We start from the raw sequence: 18,775 nt of genomic DNA on the forward strand, positions 1-18,775 counted from the left end.
TGACTATCTTTGACTACATATTATCTGAAGCTGAGCTGAGAGTGAGGTCTTAATTAAAATCACACTGTCGCTTGCTGAATGCATACTTTTAGGTGATTGAAATATGAGTGAGGTCTGGTAATTAAAGGTATGCTGCCTCTTGTTTGTATGCACATCATGCAAAACAACAAGCTGCATACCTTCATCAAACAACGAATGAGTGCAGGTAACTAACTATACAAATGTAAAAGTTAGTGGTAGGATTAAAAGAGATCTCAAATTAGCACATATTTGGTCTCAGATGCTAAACCAGTTGGTATTGTTAAATTGCATTCTAGTATAATGTAGAGCTACAACCACAATACTGTACAAAAATACAGAATGAAGTGTGCTTAATTAAACAAGAGGCTGAACATCTCAGCCCTTCCACAACCCAACAGCTTTTTTTCGCTTATTATTAAAACATAGTTCAAATAAGCAACAGTGCGTTAGTCCTTTGCCCCCATAGCGAATCTAGACTGATGGGATATTTCCATTACTTGTTAGATAACAGGTCACTCTAGTCGATTTCCATGCTCCTTCCCACTGACACATAACTATAAACATTATCTCAATCCACGGGCACATAAAAAGCGTACTAAAAACTTTGGAAGGACCCGGTTAACAAAAGGTAAGGTTAATTGTTGCATAGGTAGGATTATCGCGAGAAAAAAAATTAGGTCAACACCAGTGCATGGGCGGCAAAAGCGAAAGCTTTACTCATACAGAATAGGTATCAAAAGTGGAGGCTTCCTTCATATTCCCATCCTCTACTATCCTCTCTCTCCACTAACCTCACCCACCTCTATTCTAATTTCAGTGTTGGAAGAGTTATTCTATTTCCAGGCAAGTAACCCACAAGACTGAGCCAGATTACCGGTTTGGCGATCCGGCAATGTTACTATCCAGCCTAACTACGAGTTTTGTTACAGAAACTGTTTTCTCAACATGCTTTTGAGGGACGGTAGATACAGCCACACAACAGCATTGCTGGATATGGTAAATACTGCGTGCTGTGATTACCACATGGAGTAATTTAATTACTGGATCCCATGGAGTTCTATCGAGCCAAATATCGGGAATAAAGTAAAGGTCTACATGAGTGGAATCATTTGGACCATTTTCGGGCAACCAGTAATTACTGCATGCAGTAACAGTAAATGAGTTTGGAGGTATTACCATCGTTAATACCCCCAAACTCGTAATCGGGCCCTCGGCCTCCTAAGCGTTTTTGCTTGAATGATGCCTTACAATGTGGAATACCAAAACACTCTCTGCGACAAAGGCTAAAGAGCAGCAACTTCCACTTGATGCTCACAATTGTATAACACAACACAGACAAAAGTTTTTTAAGATTGTATTCTTCACTTCGCCTACAGCTTGCTAAATCTCCCCATCAGAAAGTCTAACTATCCCTCATTTTATTCTCTTTCTAGTAGGCGCTGGTATACCGCATATCTAGGATAGGGCATAGGAAAGAGGACTGACCTTAAACTAACTGACTACTTTCCTATCCAAAATTTACCTTAAAATTACCACAAATTCTTGTGGGAGTATTCTCTTATTTTTATTTCTCCCTCTTAGTGTAATAAAATCTGCAGATGATTCTGCTTGTTCAATATTAAAAATCTTTTTTTGGCCAGGCACTCACTCAGTCTGAGTGTCCTGGGGGTTCAGGGAATCAGCCTGAACACGTATAATCGTCTTCTGGTTTCAGCGGGTTAAGCCACAGACTAGCCAGTTTCTTCAGGACCGGAACCCATCCCTAGAGTTGCGGTCCCTTAAAAACAGGACAATACCAAATCTCCACCCAAGTGTAAATCAACCAGCGTTTGTCTTTTCTTTGAGCCACTCTGTTGTAGTTCAGAAGGTTTTCAGGGAACCTGGGACCAATTCTTCCAGTGTCTCTCCATGGACTTTTTGATGTGCCACTCAGAGTTGTTTCTTATTAAGTATGTTTAATCTGTTCTTTACAATCTTGAAAATGTCGTACAAATCTTTCAGAATTCAGCAACCGGGATAATCACTAATGTTTCCAATACAGTAACATCTTCCCGTCTCTTCTGCATGCCGAAATATAGCTATGCTGTGCTCAATACTGGTGCCGACAGTTTAAACCTTGCAAAGCGCAAGGTAGACCAAAGATTCTTAGGCAGGTCGTAGTTTTAATAGATATTCTGGGCCCTGGGACCCAGTATTCCCTGTAAACTAGTCAAGCCCAAAGTTTAAATCCTGACCTTTCACTGTCCACCAGTAGCCAGCTCAGGGATTGCAGTGCACGAGTAGGGTGGGCAGATTTTTTCAAACTAAGCTGCATGATTTCTGACTAAGCGCTTACCTCTCACATCGGTGTGCAAGCTGCAGTCGCACATTTGAAGTCTAGCACGGACGACAAGGCTTTTTATCCTTCAGAGGTTGATACATTTAATACCTTGAAGCTCATTCTCCAACCACACTATGAAGCTCCATGCCCAGGTAACTTCGCACACAGAATGATCAGCTAGTATCGGGAAAAATCTCTCCGAACCTCGCTTCTCACCAGACCACATACAAAATAGCATGACACCCTCGAAAGAACGCACTAATCTAAACTTTCAACCTCCAGCCACCCCAGGATGGGACTGCAAGCCTCACCAGAACCACTGTAAAAAAAACAGTATGGTCTAGAAAAGTTACCTGCAGCCTGCAAATCTCCAGATGTTTTGAACTACAAACCCTGTGATTCCTCAACATTCATTATGCTGGATAAGAGCAATTGGAGTTGTAGTTAAAATCATGTGGCGAGCCAAAGGTTGCAGGCTCCTCGTCCAGCAACACCGAAGGCATCGACCACTCAGATGTTAACATAATAGCTATCGTGAATCGGAACACTATGACTGATCAGAGCACAAACCACACAAGCCAAGATGAAAATAGAGACCAACACATTTGGATCAGCTTCACTAATATGTGCAATACGTCTTTGCACAACACTTAAATGAAGAAAACCTTGGAGATCATAACCCACGTGGGTCACACTCCACAAATGTTACTCCTCATTAGACACAAGACACTGGCACTACCCCACAATCATCATAAAAGGAAACCCAGAACAGAAATAATACTTCATTTTGGTGGACCGCAACATGACTGGAAGTCCACTGCTTCAGTCTAGCTGTAAAATTCCAATAATTGAACTGCTTACGTGTCCCAAAAAGGAGGTCAAAGCTCATCTCATGGTCTGCTATGTCTTTAGCTCTATCACATACTGTGCCCTACCAGGGGCTCTCTCCGTGCCCCAGCACTGTTATGTAATACATTTTGAGTTTTTCCCCACTGGGTAGAACAAATACCAAGTGACAATGCCACACACAACATGCCCTCTGAACTCTGGTACTTCCAGCCCACACTCACCAATACCACATTTCGCACTTGTATCTCGCTTATATCCACCCCCTTTATTTTGTGGCAGAACCACAAACACACCTCACCGGCAGGCGTAAACCGGCATCCGCAACTAAGGCGGAGGAACAAAGGCTCCTGTCTTGAGCCTGTCTGGAGTCGGGCTGGATAATCAATACACCCCCTGCCTACTAGGCCGGTAGCTGTAAGTAAACTTATTGAACCACATTGTCTTGCTCCTTACTCTCCACTCTCACCTGCTAGTAAGCCTGGAACATATTGGCCTTCCCTGAACAACCGCTGCACCCCATCTATCCCACAACAGTACAACCGCAAGTTGACATGCATTAGAATGCCAACAACAGTCATGCATGGCCTTCCCGACCCGGCCGCTGGATCTCTGTACGCCTGACCCATGGCATTCCTGTACATTAAGACTTGCCCGTTGCTCCCGCCACACAGAGCCACCGAGACTCGACAAGTCTAAACCCTTCTGAACCTTTCTCCTCCACCGTCTATACTAAGGACCCGATCACCAGTCTACCTATTGATGCAAATGCAGGATCATTACGCCTGCCTAGATCACTGCTGATGCTGGGGCCCGAATGTGTGATTTCTATGGACCATCGACCATTTCTACTGCTTGTAATCAACTATATGACTTGGTTAACTACGAGTATTGTTTATTGCAATGGTGACGGACTACTTAACGAATGTACTGATGCTTAATCTGCCTACTATCCTGTCACATATGTGTAAGATCTTAATAGATTTCTCGCTACCTAGATACCTACCCTCCAATGTGTACAAATACCAAGCTATTCCTTGGTAGTAATTAGCCTAACACCTTTCGCTCATCGTTCTTACCCATATAACTATAACACAGATACGCTGATCTATGCAGCGTTTCCTCCCTGTAGCTGTACTAGTTTATACTTTTTAATAGGCATATCATACATACTGCCTGATCTCAATTGTTTATAGCCCACTATGCCCTACACCATGCCTCATACTGGCAAATTGCACCTAAACCTCATAACCTATCCTTGTGACCTACATTGGTAATTTGCATCTAGACCACATGTATGAGTGCCGCATAATGGAAGATTGTATTTAATTCCCTGCTCCTCAGCCTGTGACTGTGCCTCACATTTGCAAACTGTGTTTAGCCAATCATTGTGCCTGATATTAGCCAACTGCATTCTACCCATCATTGTGCCCCATATTGGTAAACTTCACTAGCCAATCGTAGTGCCCACACTGTTAGGTAGTATCTAGACCACAGTACTGCATACTGGAAAACTGTACAGAAACAGGTACATAGCCCACAGTTCCTAACTCAGGAGTCATGAACCGTGTCCTAACTAAGATACTAACTATTCTAATTATCAACACCACTACTCACCCCACATCCAAACCGCTTGACCACATTCTGCCGTCATCTACCATCATGGCAACCACTAAAGCCTGCCCCAACTCCATTCCCAGGCCAATATCTATGAAAAAAACATTACCACCATCAGAATCTATTACGCCCACCCACTTCCTACCACCTATTACACCCATACAGCAGATAACACATCCAATCAATAAAGACTCCCAACACATATCATTGATACTATCACCTGCCCAATGGATCCATCGTTTCGCAAGTAAACCCAAGCCCAACCAACCATGCTCCACTAACTGGAAAAATCACAGACTAGGCTCCAGACTCACCAACCTGACATCAGTATCTAAGCCCTGCAACACTAAACCTAACTCCAAACCTACTCAGGTACCCGATCATCCACCATACCAGCAAATAGACCCTGCCAACAAAAAGACCAAGGAAAACCACAAAATCAGAGGAGCTCTGATCAATACCAGATCTCTCGTAGCATATGCCACTGAAATTGCCGACATCATAACCAATAACTAGCTCGATTTCCTTGCCGTCACTGAGACATGGCTCCATAAAGCAGTCGGCCCAGCCATCGCCCTAGCTGTCCCAGACAACTTTACCATCATCAGGAAAGACAGAAACCTCTAAAGGAGGAGGCATAGCATTCATTTGCAAATCCAACCTCGAAATGAGAGAAACCAAATCCACCCCACCGAATTGTTATCAGTTAAACTTTGTTTATCTGCATCCCGCACTTTCTCTGTGCACCCAATATACCGGCCACCAGGCCTGCTAGGGACTTTCGAAGAAGACATAACAACCCTCCTGAGTACTAACACCAAACCCAGCTCCAAAACTATCTTACTGGGAGGCTTCAATTTAGGTCTCAATGACCCGAACGACCCAAATGCCACAATCCTAGCGAACGCCATCACAGAAGCAGGCCTCACCCTCAGGAATAACTCATACAAAAGGTCGCACCTTGGACTGGATTGCAGACATCAACTGCCTATCCTCCATAACAAATACTGAACCATGCGTGTGGACAGATCACAACTTAATCTCTTTTACCACCCAAGACAACCCTCAAACTAACGCTACTAGTCCCATGGCCCCACTGGCCCCAACCAGGAATAGGAAAAACATTACAGTCCCCAATCTCCTGCCCTTGATTCAACCCATTACCAACTATGCCAACCTACCATCAAATCTCACTGATCTGGTTGACCTGTACAACACCATTAACTCAGCCATTGATTCTATTGCACCACTCAAACTCAGTAAAGAGAAACCTATAGCCCACCTAAATACGTGGTTTACGCCCAGCTTAAAAGCCTTGCGTATCGAAAAAAAGACTGGCGGAGACCCGATGGAAAAACAACCCTAGAGAACGGAACAAGCTCCTTCTCACTTCCTTGACCGCTAAGTATAAAAAAGAAATCATTCAAACTAAAAAAGACACCTTCAACGACAGATAGAAAAAAACAGCTCAAGCACCAGAGAAATATTCTCTATCCTAAGGGAACTTGAAACACTAGTCACCCCCAAGGATTCCTGCATCAAAAACAAAATTGTGGTGCACAGACATCCAGAACGCCCTATGCACCTCACTCCAAGAGAAAATTAATATTAAAAAAGCCACTCTACATAAAATTGCTCTAGAAACCCAAAAAGCCATATTGCAAGAATCCTCCTCCAAACAAACCAAGCCCAGTCACCAATTCAAATTCAATTCTATCTCTACTGCTGAGGCTGAAAAGATCATCTCTTCCCTCAAACCCTCTTAATGCCTACGGGACACATGTACAGCACCTGTTATCAAAGAAGCCACTAGAAACCTGGCTCCATTCATCTCCACTTTCATTAACTCCTCCTTCAAATCCTGCTCAGTACCCACCAATCTTAAGGATGACTGGGTACTCCCACTTCTAAAAAAAAAAAAAAAAAACAACTTAGACCCTTACACCCCCTACCAACTACAGGCCAATCACAACCGTACCTTTTTGCTCAAAATCCTCGATAAAGCTGCCTATCTCCAGATTCAAGCTTATCTGGTGATCAACAACCTATTAGGCACTCGTCAATCTGGCTTCAGGCTGAGACATGGGACCGAGACGCCCCTCATCAAACTGAAGAATCAACTAGACGACCGGAAAGACAAGGGGGAAGCATGCATCCTTCTCCTGCAATACTTATCCGCTGCGTTCAACCGTGTCGACCATAATGTCCTGTGTGACCACCTTAAAAATGCTCTCCATTTTTCCAAAGAGGCCACCACCTGGATAAGCTCATTACTGGATAACAGATCCATGAGATTGTTCTCAACCTCATCTGCAGCGGATCCAGTACCCATTACTTGCGGAGTACCACAAGGCTCCTGCGTATCCCCTACCCTGTATAATAGATTTACGAAGCCCCTGTTCGACATACTTGATCATCTGCGTGTCTCATACACCAATTATTCTGATGCCACCCAGATTCTCATCCCTCTCCTAGGTGACTATGACAAAGGCGTAACCATGATCAACAAAATCTATCTAATTATACAAACCTGGATGGCCACCCACGGCCTATGTCTCAACGATGAAAAAACTGAGCTTTTAATCGTTGGGTCCCCTAAAAGACTGACTAAACTCTCTACCCTATACAATTCAATCCTTATTGACGGAATCAAGATCAAAGTATCCAAGGAGGTTAAGACCCTAGGCTTCTACCTTGACTCGGCCCTCAACAAACAAATAAACGCAACCGCCTCTGCCACCAACTACACATGCAAACTTACGTTTGAAAACCATTCCTGTCCACGACAAGCTGCATCACAATTGCAAGAGCCTTAATCCTATCTAAAGTGGACTACTGCAATGCCCTTTACCTAGGCACTAGCAAACTCAACACCACTAAACTACAAACAATCCAAAACAATGCCCTAAGAGCGGCGTTAGGCATTCCTAAAACCCAGCCCATATCTCACGCAAAACGCAACACCAACTGGCTCTGCATTAACAACAGAATCAAGCTCATAACACTAAACCTCACTCATAAGTGCCTGGCCAATAAGGCTCCCCTGTACCTCACAGACAGATTTACCAAACATACTTCCACACGACCTATCAGAGTAGCTCAATCCAACAGTCTCAGAATACCCAAATTCAAGCTAAAAAAAACTGGAGGCTCCAGCTTCCCAGTCCTGGCTGCGCAACTATGGAACTCTATCCCTGATTCACTAAGAGCCATATCCGCCTTCCATTACTTTAAGGCTACCGCCAAAAAGTGGTTACACGGCCTAGACCAATGACCCCCCCGGCCCTTCACCTGGCACCTCTCTCTGAACGACATACGGAAAACCTGAAACAGCAACCTAGGAATCTAATTCTCTAAATCTACCCATTAAGGCCTCACTCTACTGTATATATCTGTACTTGTATTATCTGTATTTTGTATATTACTTAATTTGATGTCCTGTCTTATGTAACCATGTAACCTGATATGCGCCCAGATGCCCACGGGCCCGGTGCGCACTACAAATGAATAAACAATTACAACAATTAGACCACCACACGTTTTAGAACTTCTATATTCAAGTCTACTTTACAGTACCATTACATTGGACACTATTGACACTTATTACAGCTCTTATACAAAAGAGGTATCCACCATGAAGCCATACCTCTTTGGCAGGTGTCACCCACCTTGCAATCAGCTGCCTCCCCCACTAAGCCTTCTATATGGCCCTTCAGTGTAAGGTCCTTCCTTTCATCTCCTTCCCCCAGAAGCTCACTGTCTCCAGAGCTCTGGTTCTCTCTAGGCTGGACTACTGCAACAGCCTCTTTCTAAATCTGCCTGCCTCTACTCTCCGCCCTCTGCAACTCATCCAAAACAGGACTGCGAGACTTGTCCTTGGCCTCAAGCCCAGGGATCGTATCTCTCCAGGACTGAAATCTCTGCACTGGCTCCCAGTGGTGGCGAGGATTAAGTTCAAAACCCTCTGCATTGTCCACAAGGCCTTCTGGGGCCTGCGGCCTCAATACCTTCAACTCTCTCTTCCTAAATATCTTCCTTCTCGAGCTCTTCACTCATCCGCCTCCAACTCCCTAAGGGTTAGTTGCTTCTCCAAGCAACGAGTTGGTGGTAGATCTCTTTCCTCTGCTGGGGCCTCCCTCTGGAACAGCCTCCCTGCCTCTCTGAAACTTGAGGAGAACCATCTCCGGTTCCGGAAGCACCTCAAGGCCTTCCTCTTTGCTTCTGCTTTCTCTCCTCCTCACTCCTGCTGATCTCCTGGCTGAAACTGAAACTGCACTGGTTACCTGGCTCCCCTCTGATCTTGGGCCCAGGTGCCCTCCCCACCAGTTGCACACCTGCACTGCCCCCCTGGTACCCCTTGCACTCAGGGAATATTTCTGTATCCCTACAGCCCCATACCAGCACTTGACACCTGATGTCTGCACTTACCCTTGCACTTGTCACCAGCTGGCTGCACTTTTTATTTATTGTCTTTATTTATTTTACTGTTATCCTATGTACTGCACTGCCCCTCCCCCCTGCACTTCCCTCCCCCCTCCACTTGCACGATCTCAATGTCACCTGGCCTAGTAAGATCGTTGTCTCTGTCTTCCCCTGTTCCCCCTCCCTTGCCTCGTTGCGCCTTGAAACACTTGTGTATAGGCACGTAATCCATATCATATCAATGGGCTCTCACCCACAAAAACAAAATCGGTGGTTTTCACCCACCTTGGCGACACAAAAGGTGGAGAGCTATGTGAAGCGCCAAATAAAAATGTGGTATTATTATTAAACTTGAAATAATGGAGAACCGTTAGATGTAAATTTGTTATGGGTTATCTGTTTAAAGGTCCGAGTAGGCATTATAAGGAAGATTGCAGATCTGTCATGAAGGCATACATGCCAACACTCACGATTTAGACTCTGAATTTCCCTGTCAAAAATGTTGCTATTTTTTTACTGTCTCCCGTCCAAAATATCCCTAACTCCAACGCAGTTGAATGAGGAAATTGTATTCTCCCTAGTTGCCTGATAAAATGCCTGATAAAATCTCCCTCCCAGGCGATCCAAAAGGTTGGCATGTATGTGATGGAGTTGCATACTTTCCAACCCAACTGATTTAGGCGGTAGGCTACTGCTTTTTAAACAGTCCTAACGCCTACAGATTTGGGTGACAGATCATACTGCTTTTTACAATGCCAGGTAATTTATGTGACTGTAAGGCAATTAATCTGTCTGTACAGTGGGCAGGTAAGTAATAAAGTTGAGTGATGGGCTCAGATCAATCCATACATGACTTTGCCCTGGACTCTGCCGGGCTAGACCTTGGGTGAACCACCAGTGAAGGCAAATGGCAGAGCGTACCACCATCACACAGCATCTGCCTATCAGACTGGGGAGGGTATCAGTCTCCATGTTGTTCAGTGTTCAACCTGCACTGCAGGAACAGATCTGTACTATCCGTGCTGCTGCTACAAAGCAGTGCAAACGTTGCCTACCAGCTCTGAGTGATTATTTTCTGTGAAGTAAGGTAATTGAATTTGGCGTTAACTTACCATTCACAAAATTATACATTTTAAACATTTGAGCACCCTTCCTTTTGTGCTGTTTGACGGGTTGTGCATTTTAGAATACTCCAGTGGTGCCAACAATGTATGCTTTCAATCATTTCCTGTGATTTCATTGTTATGCTAAGTATTATTTTTGAAATTTGAAAAATCCTACATCTTTTTGGTCACAGAATGTGTGGCAAGTATGGAGTTGCAACTTGTAAAGTGTGCTGAGGCACAATTGGGGAAGCTTGCGTTTGGTTCTTAAAGGTACCGGATGAGGAAGACGAGCTAGGGGTAATCACAGGCTATTCCGTTTTTCATTACCTGATTTAAAGCTGCAGCAACACACGATAACACGTGGTCAAGGAAAAAAACACTTGTAAGACCAAATGCATTTGGAAGTTATTTTTAGGGCCGTTTTGCACATGTTAAACATAAGTTACCTTAGAGTGGCAATAACCTTAATGCAAAAATGTTATTTTCCAAACTTACCCAAGACCCTCCTCTTCAAGGAATGGTGGTTCCTCCCTAACACCGAGGGGGTCCACACCCTCCACTTCCCACCGGGTCTGGTCAATCAGTGATGACATGTATGCAATCTACACCCAAACCCCTGCGTTTCCTCTGCTTCCCTCATCGCGTTTTGTAAAGTGCCATACTGCTTCTAAAAGCTTGGTCCCCGCTCAATATATACACTAATAATACCATGACACTGCATGAAATCACATTTTTAATGAATACAAACAAGTTGGTAAAATATAGGTTTACTTAAGGCAGTTTGGGCTGCGGCCCTTTTATCTTTGTAACTCCAACACGCGCCCTAGTCCTATGTGTACCCGCGGTCTCCCCTCCGCCCCGGACCACCCAAAGCTCTATACTATAGGCACCGATTTGTTTGTATGAATTTATCATTTCGTAGAGCCCATCTTCTGTTTCTAACCTATAAACACACACATTATTCTGTCGTTTTCCGATTGGGTAAAGCCCCATTGGCTCTGCCTTTCTATTGGCTCACAACCCTGCGAACCCAGTTACGAAGCCTTATTCCAACTCGTCCGACAGGAAGTGCAGCTGTCAATGTGTCCGGGGTGCGTTATCGACCCAAATCACACTTACTTTTCTTTTTGGTCTCACTGACTGGCTCTTCTGTAGTGGGTGAGAGAGTCGGACCGGGAGGCGGCTCTGAAGGCACATCTGTAGGGTGAACATGGCTATCTCCATGGGAGAGTTGTAGGTCCTTCTCGGACTCGGCCATCTAGGATGTTGGTAAACGGCAACTGGAAACCTCAACAAAAATGGCCGAACAGCCACCTCCTTTTTGCCAGGACCCAAGTTGGTAACAGGACAACGTGATGTTTCCTACCATTGCCAGTACCCAAGATGGCGGGTGCAAAGAGACAATCGAAAATTACGTAGCGAGCCAACCATAAAAAGCAACGCTATGGATCAGTTTTGATCCACCCAATGAAAAGACAGGAACGAGTTAAGAGCAGCTTAACCCGCTCTCGTCTTCTAACAGGGCGAGTGCTGAAGTTTATGGCGAAAGGCTGGCATTAGTGTTATTTCCGGGGGTGGGCGATAACGGTGTCAAAAAGATAAAGGTCGTCCGTTAAAAACAAAATGTTACCAAATAGGAGATATGCGCGGAGGGGAATCGCAGCGACTCTATGGTCTTATAGAACAGGGTTACCGTCTTACAGCGTAGACGTAGCGGGCGTGTTTACTGTTAAAACAAGCAGTGGCAAAGCCAACAGTTTCGGCTTGTTAATACGTATCAGGCATTTGCCTGCCACTACTGTTAGATGTGCAGTTACTCGCAACACGTTGCACCTGCTACCATCAATGTCCAGTTAATATTACTACGGCAGTGACTGGCAAGTGCCTTACCCGTGCATACACAAAAGCCCAAACTGTTGATTTTGCCAATGCTTGTTAGTTTGGGCTATTCGGTTTTGCTTGCGACACGTATAAAATGGAACTATTGCATTGGACTACAGATAGGGAGGAATGAAATATGAGGAGGGACACAGAGTCTGTAAATGTTTGGTTAAGTGCCCACCCATTGCCTGTCCATGGCAATGCTAATCCCTGTGGTCATTCTCACCCATTCCTGTATCTACCCGCCCAAAAGCCCTTCTCATGGGAACTCTTTGAGGACCCTTTAATCAAGCCTTACCATCAGGCTTTGCATTCAAAGTGCCTGCCAGTGTTTGTTCAAAGCAGTCTTCAGAGTTCATGACTTAATTGGAGTTGCAAACACGATACTGGTATAAACATTTCTTACCATGCCTTCCTACAGCCACTCGATTTATGAACACTGCGTGTCCTTCACTGAGGTACTGTTTCAAACAAGCATTGGCAAAGCCACCATTTCTGGCTCATAAGTTTTAAGCTTTTGCCAGGCACTGTTAATTTATTTATTTAGGCATTTATTAAGCGCACCTAACCCTTGGGCCACAAGACGCTGGTACAAGCAGGCAAGGCGGACATGATCATTTGTTTACATATGTGCTGGTACAGAAAGACAAGGCAGACGTAATAGGATATTTACATATGCAATGACCCAGTGAACCAAGGAGCATGGTTTAGCTCATGCAAGAGGTCCATTTTGCAGCGATAAGTACAGTCTTGAGATATTTCCGGAACACCCAATAAGATTGTTCAGCTCTCAGTGAAAGCAGTAGAGAGTTCCAGGTCTTGGAGGCAGTGACCAGGAAACTGGTCCCCCCTGCTCTCTTATGCCTAAAGCTTGGGATAGTATGTTGGTGGGTATAAGAGGAGCCGGTGGGTCTGGTATATTGTGATTTAGAGAATTTCTGGGAGAGGTAGCTTGGAGCTCTTTTGGCAAGGCATTTGTGAGTACTAGCTAAGGATTGAAAGATGATGTGTTTGCAGATCGGTAGCCAGTTTACACTTTTTCTTACATCCGAGTTGTCCTCTAGGATTATTGAGTGCAGCTCTGAGACCATTGTTTTGGATGATTTACAGTTTGGTAATGTTACGCTGTGAAGTCCCTGCAAATTAGGCATTGCAGAGCCTATGAGGGCTCTGGCAATGATTCCGCAATTTTCCTCTGTGAATAAAGGTCTGCTAGTGTTGATTAGTTTAGAGGTGCATGCAGCACACGAGGCAATTGCGTTAACCTGCATGGATAAGGACAGAATAGAGTCAAGATAGACCCCCAGGGTTTTACTTTGCTTCAGACCTGTATTGAGAGAATGTCGATGCTGAATTATTTGTAGGATTGGTTGAACTTGGTGAGTGAGTTGGGGGATCCAACCACAAGGATTTCCATCTTTTCATCGTTTAGACAAAGGGAGTATGCAACCATCCAGGCCTAGATAGTGTGAAAGATTGATTGCAGATTGTTACTGTCAGTATCATTGTCGCCTGTGAAGGGTGAAAGGATCTGCGTGTCGTCTGCATAGTTTGTGTATGAGATTCCTTTGTCATCTAGGAGGTCGAATAAAGGTTTTGTAAAAATGTTGTAGAGAGTCGGCGAAACACACGATCCTTGCTGGACACCGCCCAGGTACTCGCACCATTTTGTACCGGCTACCAACATTGGGTAGTTAATTCCATTAAGGCTCTGCCTGACAAGTGCCTTTCCCATGCCTACAGAAAAGCCCAAACTGTTGGCAATGCCAATGCTTGTTTTAGTAGGCTGCAACTCCTGTGATGTAGTCAGCGAGAATTCTTTTTAAGTAGTTTATAAACAGCTTATGAATCAGCAATTTTCATGAGAGGACCAATCCTCCACATTCTCAGTAGCTTGCAAAGATTCTATTTAGTATTGCTACACTCACTGTGGACCATGCTTCGTCCCATGGTATGCTATACTGATGTGGCGTGCTGGTGATAAATTATGTGCCTGCCAAGCTAGGAAAACCATTGTAGAAACTGACCATCTCTAGAGTGCCCATAATTTGTTTCAATCTGCTGTAGTCCATGTGCGAGCTGGGCCTATCTGGCACCTGAAATGCTGTGTGAGTTTGGAACAGGGCGACAAGGGTTGTATTGAGCCAATTGGTGAAAGGGCCAGTCAGCACACCTTCTGATCTTGCTTCCCCTACATAGGTTTACTTTGTTGGAATAAACCCTTTACTTTCTTACCCATAGCTTGTATCTTCATTTCAGAACTGGTGAAAAACTGGGCGTACCCAAGGCCTTGACAGAGCAGCCAGCTTAGAGCATAGAGGAGGTGGAATCTCTAAAATTGCTGAATTCGCAGAGCGAAGAAATTGAGTAGGGTGAACTGGAGCAGCACAGCCTGCAAGCACCTTCCACCATGTGCCACACAAAGTAATCAGCATGCAGCACTGTCCTTTGCATACATGTTGCAAAGGAACAACAGATGCCAACTCGAGTTCCCCAGAAGCCTACAAGCTCCTAATCATATGTGCTGGGAGACATAATGTTGCCACGCAACCCAGCAAAACCTCTGCGCTTTTCAATAAAGGCCCTGACAGCCGCGACAAGCCCCTTCACGTGGACATTTGTCATATGTAGCGCACCAGCTACATGTTTATGGGAAGAGAGGACTGGCTGGCATTTAAATGGCAGGATTTGACTGCAGCATTGGCTTTCTTGCAAACTGACCAGTTTCTCGTCTGCATTAATGGAAATAGAAAGCTATATAGTCATATGCGTTTCAATGGATTGCGTGATATAAAACACCACACAAGTCATTCATCGTGCAATCACTGTTCTGTAGAGGAGGGTTTTTACACACGATGAAGACATTTCCAAATAACAGATTTGTAAATAATTTGAAAGGTGTGTAATTGCCTCTCCGTGCGTCACATGCTTCCTGTTACACAAAAGAGGGGGTAATGTGTTAACCGCCTTCCCGCCTTGAGGGTCACCGTCTTTTACGGCAACATTGTAGTGAGCCAGACAAAACATCACCCGGTTCAGCTGCGATTCAGAGGAGTAGACAGGATAGCTCAGGCAACGGGTTTGTTTTGGATGCAAGACAACGCAGAGTTACACTGTTTCAAATCCCGCTCCCGCAGAAATAATGAATACATTATTTAAAATACTGGGGTTTATCGAGTAATATAAACACTGTAACAGGTTGATTTTCGGAATGTACAGGTCGGATGCTTTGCATGCCCCTCTGTTCCTCTGACTTGCAGCTAATCCATCGTGAGCTATTTATTTGTCTCTCTGTGAGTCTTCCCCCACTGTGACAACACCCATAGAGCCATGTTCAGCTGCATGATTCGGAGAAAGAAAATGGCTGCCTTGGGTGAAAAAAGCTTATACTGTACACTGACATCACAAAACCGCACATACCAACACCCAAAAATAAGTACATGGACATTTTCAGAGACATTTTGCAACACAACCTATCTTTAACAGTAACTTGTTTATTTTTTTATTAAATACAAATATAGTACATTACTTAAAAGATCTAGTACCTCTTTTTTAAAGCATCAACCAAGTCAAATAACTTTAGAGACATTACCATATGACGGCCGCCATTTTGGAAGTAAAAATGACTGCCAAATTCAGCACACAATACAAATGCAGGTAACAGTGCAAAAGGGGTGTGGTTTTGGGTGAGGATGGGTGGAACATCATATAGATTTGACTTAGAGATGGGCGGGTGGACACGGAGCCAAACAACACGAAAAGCCTACGTATCCATCCTCATATGTCATCTCCACCGAAAAGCATTACAGACTCTCATTCAAAGCCCCTATTTGAAGTTCTTATGACAATAGTTTCAGTTTAAAGGTAGTGCTTCCAGCACCACCTAATAGCCAAAACTTAAACAAAGGTTATAGAGGTGTGTGTAGGGGGAAGGGGCCAAAGGAAATCTGTGGAAGTTTTACATCCATTACCTCCACATCTCTCTTCCTCGTCCCAGTACTTACCTCTGAGGCCCTCCTCCACTTCAGGAACCCCTTTTCACTTTTTTCTTTTGAGGTATACAACCTCCTACTTACCCATAAACCCCAGTTAAAAAATGCCCCCGACCATGAATTGTACCTTTTGGATGTGGGGCATCGTCCGCAGGCCTACCCTGGAAGGTTACCTTGGCGTGGCAGCAAATCCTTTCCTGTAGGGGCACACTCCGGGCTTCCCGGCAGGGCTGGGATGCCAGTTGAGCGCCAGCGGTTCCTGCTAGTCCCTCTCAGTCCCCCTGTGGGGTGTATTTTGTATTTGTATTGTTCTTTATATAGCGCCTTTATCCAAAGCACATTACATAGAAGATCAACAGTACATTAGAACAGTGGAGCAAACATGTATCAGGTACAGGTAACATGGATTACATAGGAGATCAACAGTATATAGGAACGGTGGAGCAAACATGGATCAGGTACAGGTGGTAAACATTCAGGGTACTGAAGCAGGTGAGTTTTTAAGGAGGAACGGAATAGAGAGTAAGAAGTAATAGAGCGAAGTGACAGAGGGAGCAGGTTCCAGTGAAGAGGGGCAAGGAGCTGAAAGGAGCAAAAGCGGGATTGAGCGCAGGGAGGACGGGGAACGGTAACTCTAAATAGATCCGAGGAGCAGAGAGAACGCGAGGGAGAGTAGAATGAGAGGAGAGATGCAAGATAGTCAAGCGCCAGTCCGTGGAGAGATTTAAACACTAGGCAAAGAAAGTTGTATTTAAGTTGAGAGTGGAAAGATAACCAACCAAGTGAGGCAAGAGAAGAAGAGATCGAGTCGCGATAAGAGAACACAAAGTGAGCGAATGGCAGAGTGATTGATAGTTTTAAGAGGAGAAAGGCGCGAGTGAGGAAGACCAAAGAAGGTGACAGAAAAGTAGAAAAGTCGAGAGAAGATTAACAACGAGATGGGAAGTTCTGAGGCGTGGAAGGTAAGGAAAGGGCAGACTTTGCGAATGTTGTAGAGATGAAATCGACAGGCGCGGGATGTGCGAGAGATATGGTGAGCAAAGGAGAGGTCAGAGTCAAAGTAGAGGCCGAGATTACTGGCTGTCGGGGAGATCGATATGTTTGAAGGGGGAAAGGAAATGGATGGGGGAGGAGACTGTGGTGGGAGAGTGTTAGCAGGGAAGAATAAGACTTCAGTCTTACTGGCATTCAAAGTGAGAAAGTGGGAGGTCATCCAGGATTTGATGGCAGATAGGCAGGTTGAGAGAGTAGAGTGAATGTCAGGCGTGAAAGAGTAGAACGAAAGAAAGAGCTGAGTGTCATCAGCGTAGAAGTTGTGAGAGAGTCCAAAAGAAGTGATTATAGGGGCGAGGAAAGAAGTATATAAGGAGAATAGAAAGGGATCAAGTACTGATCTTTGAGGAACACCGTGATTGAGGGGGAGAGGTGAAGTTGTGTTGCCACCCCAGGAGACAGCGAAAGTGCGGTTGGATAGGTAAGAGGAGAACCACGATAGAACAGAGCCACGAAAGCCAAATGAGGAGAGAGAGTTCAGAAGCAAAGAGTGATCGACGGTGTCAAAAGCAGCAATAAGGACAGAGGAGTGCTTAGAGTAACGAGCCGTGTGAAGAGAGTTAACCACACAAGTCAGGGCTGTTTCATTGGAGTGACGGGGCGAAAGCAGACTGGGTGGGAGGAAGAAGAGATAGACCAGAGATAAATGAGGAGATTTGAGAATAAACAAGACACTTAAGGAGTTTAAATAGAAAGGGTAAGAGAGATATAGGATGAAAGTTTGAGACAAGAAGGGGATTAGCAGTGTTTTTTTTAAGATAGGGATGATGATGGCATGTTTGAAAGCAGAGGGGAAGGTAGAAGTGGAGAGATAGATGTTGAGGAAAGGTAAGAAAGGGTACCAGCAACGGGTAGATTTTAGGAATGAGCGAGAAAGGAATGGGGTCAGTGGGGGCAGCGGTGGGGTGAGCTTTGGCTAAGAGGAGAACCACCTCAGAATCAGAGACAGGGGTGAAGTTAGAGATAGTGTTGGGAGGGGTAAGGGGAATGGGTAGGTGTGGGTGGGTGGGCCCGACTGAGGGCGTGGCTTTGCTGTGCCCCAAGTCCTTGGGCCTGTGGCTTCCTCAGTGGCTTGCGCTGCTAGCAGCTGGTTTCACTCCGGCAGCAACGTCTTGCCGGAGGTGCATGGTGCCGCCTCCTTGAAGAGGGTTGGCCTGGGCCATCATTCCTCATTTCCCATGGCTCCCTGCTGCGCCGGTCTGCACAGTTAGGCCGAGGGCTGTGATTGGGCCTCCTTGAGCCTTGCGCTCTATTTGGATGGTGCGGGCTGGGCCATTTTGTTGTGTTGCCAGACCGTGCCCCCTGCTGTCCATTGTCTCCTCTTCCAGGTCTCCACCTTGTCCCGGGGCTACGGGGAAGCATACAGACAAACGGAAGCAGGTCAGTGGACAGACCTAGGAAGAGAAAGGTTTAAGAAGAAGATGGCACTAAGGTTCTCCTTGTCCCAGAAGGAGATTAAGGGCCTATTTACTAGTTGGGTGGTAAGTTAAACTTCACCACTATGCCAAATTATGACT

General features: G+C 45.0%; 1 protein-coding gene across 2 annotated transcripts in view; it reads right to left on the reverse strand.

Annotated features, from left to right (window-relative positions):
* Nucleotides 1–11,997, reverse strand: part of ATG12 (autophagy related 12) — a 183,380-nt gene extending 171,383 nt beyond the window's left edge. Inside the window, exon 1 of one of the 2 annotated variants that reach the window (XM_069607008.1) lies at nucleotides 11,452–11,997. In XM_069607008.1, coding sequence (XP_069463109.1) covers nucleotides 11,452–11,590 — 139 coding nt within the window. In that variant the 5' untranslated portion in view covers nucleotides 11,591–11,997. The remainder of the gene's footprint in view (nucleotides 1–11,451) is intronic. The other variant, XM_069607009.1, reaches the window with a different exon arrangement.
* Between the last annotated feature and the right edge of the window lie 6,778 nt (nucleotides 11,998–18,775).

The sequence above is a fragment of the Ambystoma mexicanum genome, chromosome 1p, assembly GCF_040938575.1.
Source record: "Ambystoma mexicanum isolate Mex_15411 chromosome 1p, UKY_AmexF1_1, whole genome shotgun sequence".
Lineage (NCBI taxonomy): Eukaryota > Metazoa > Chordata > Amphibia > Caudata > Ambystomatidae > Ambystoma > Ambystoma mexicanum.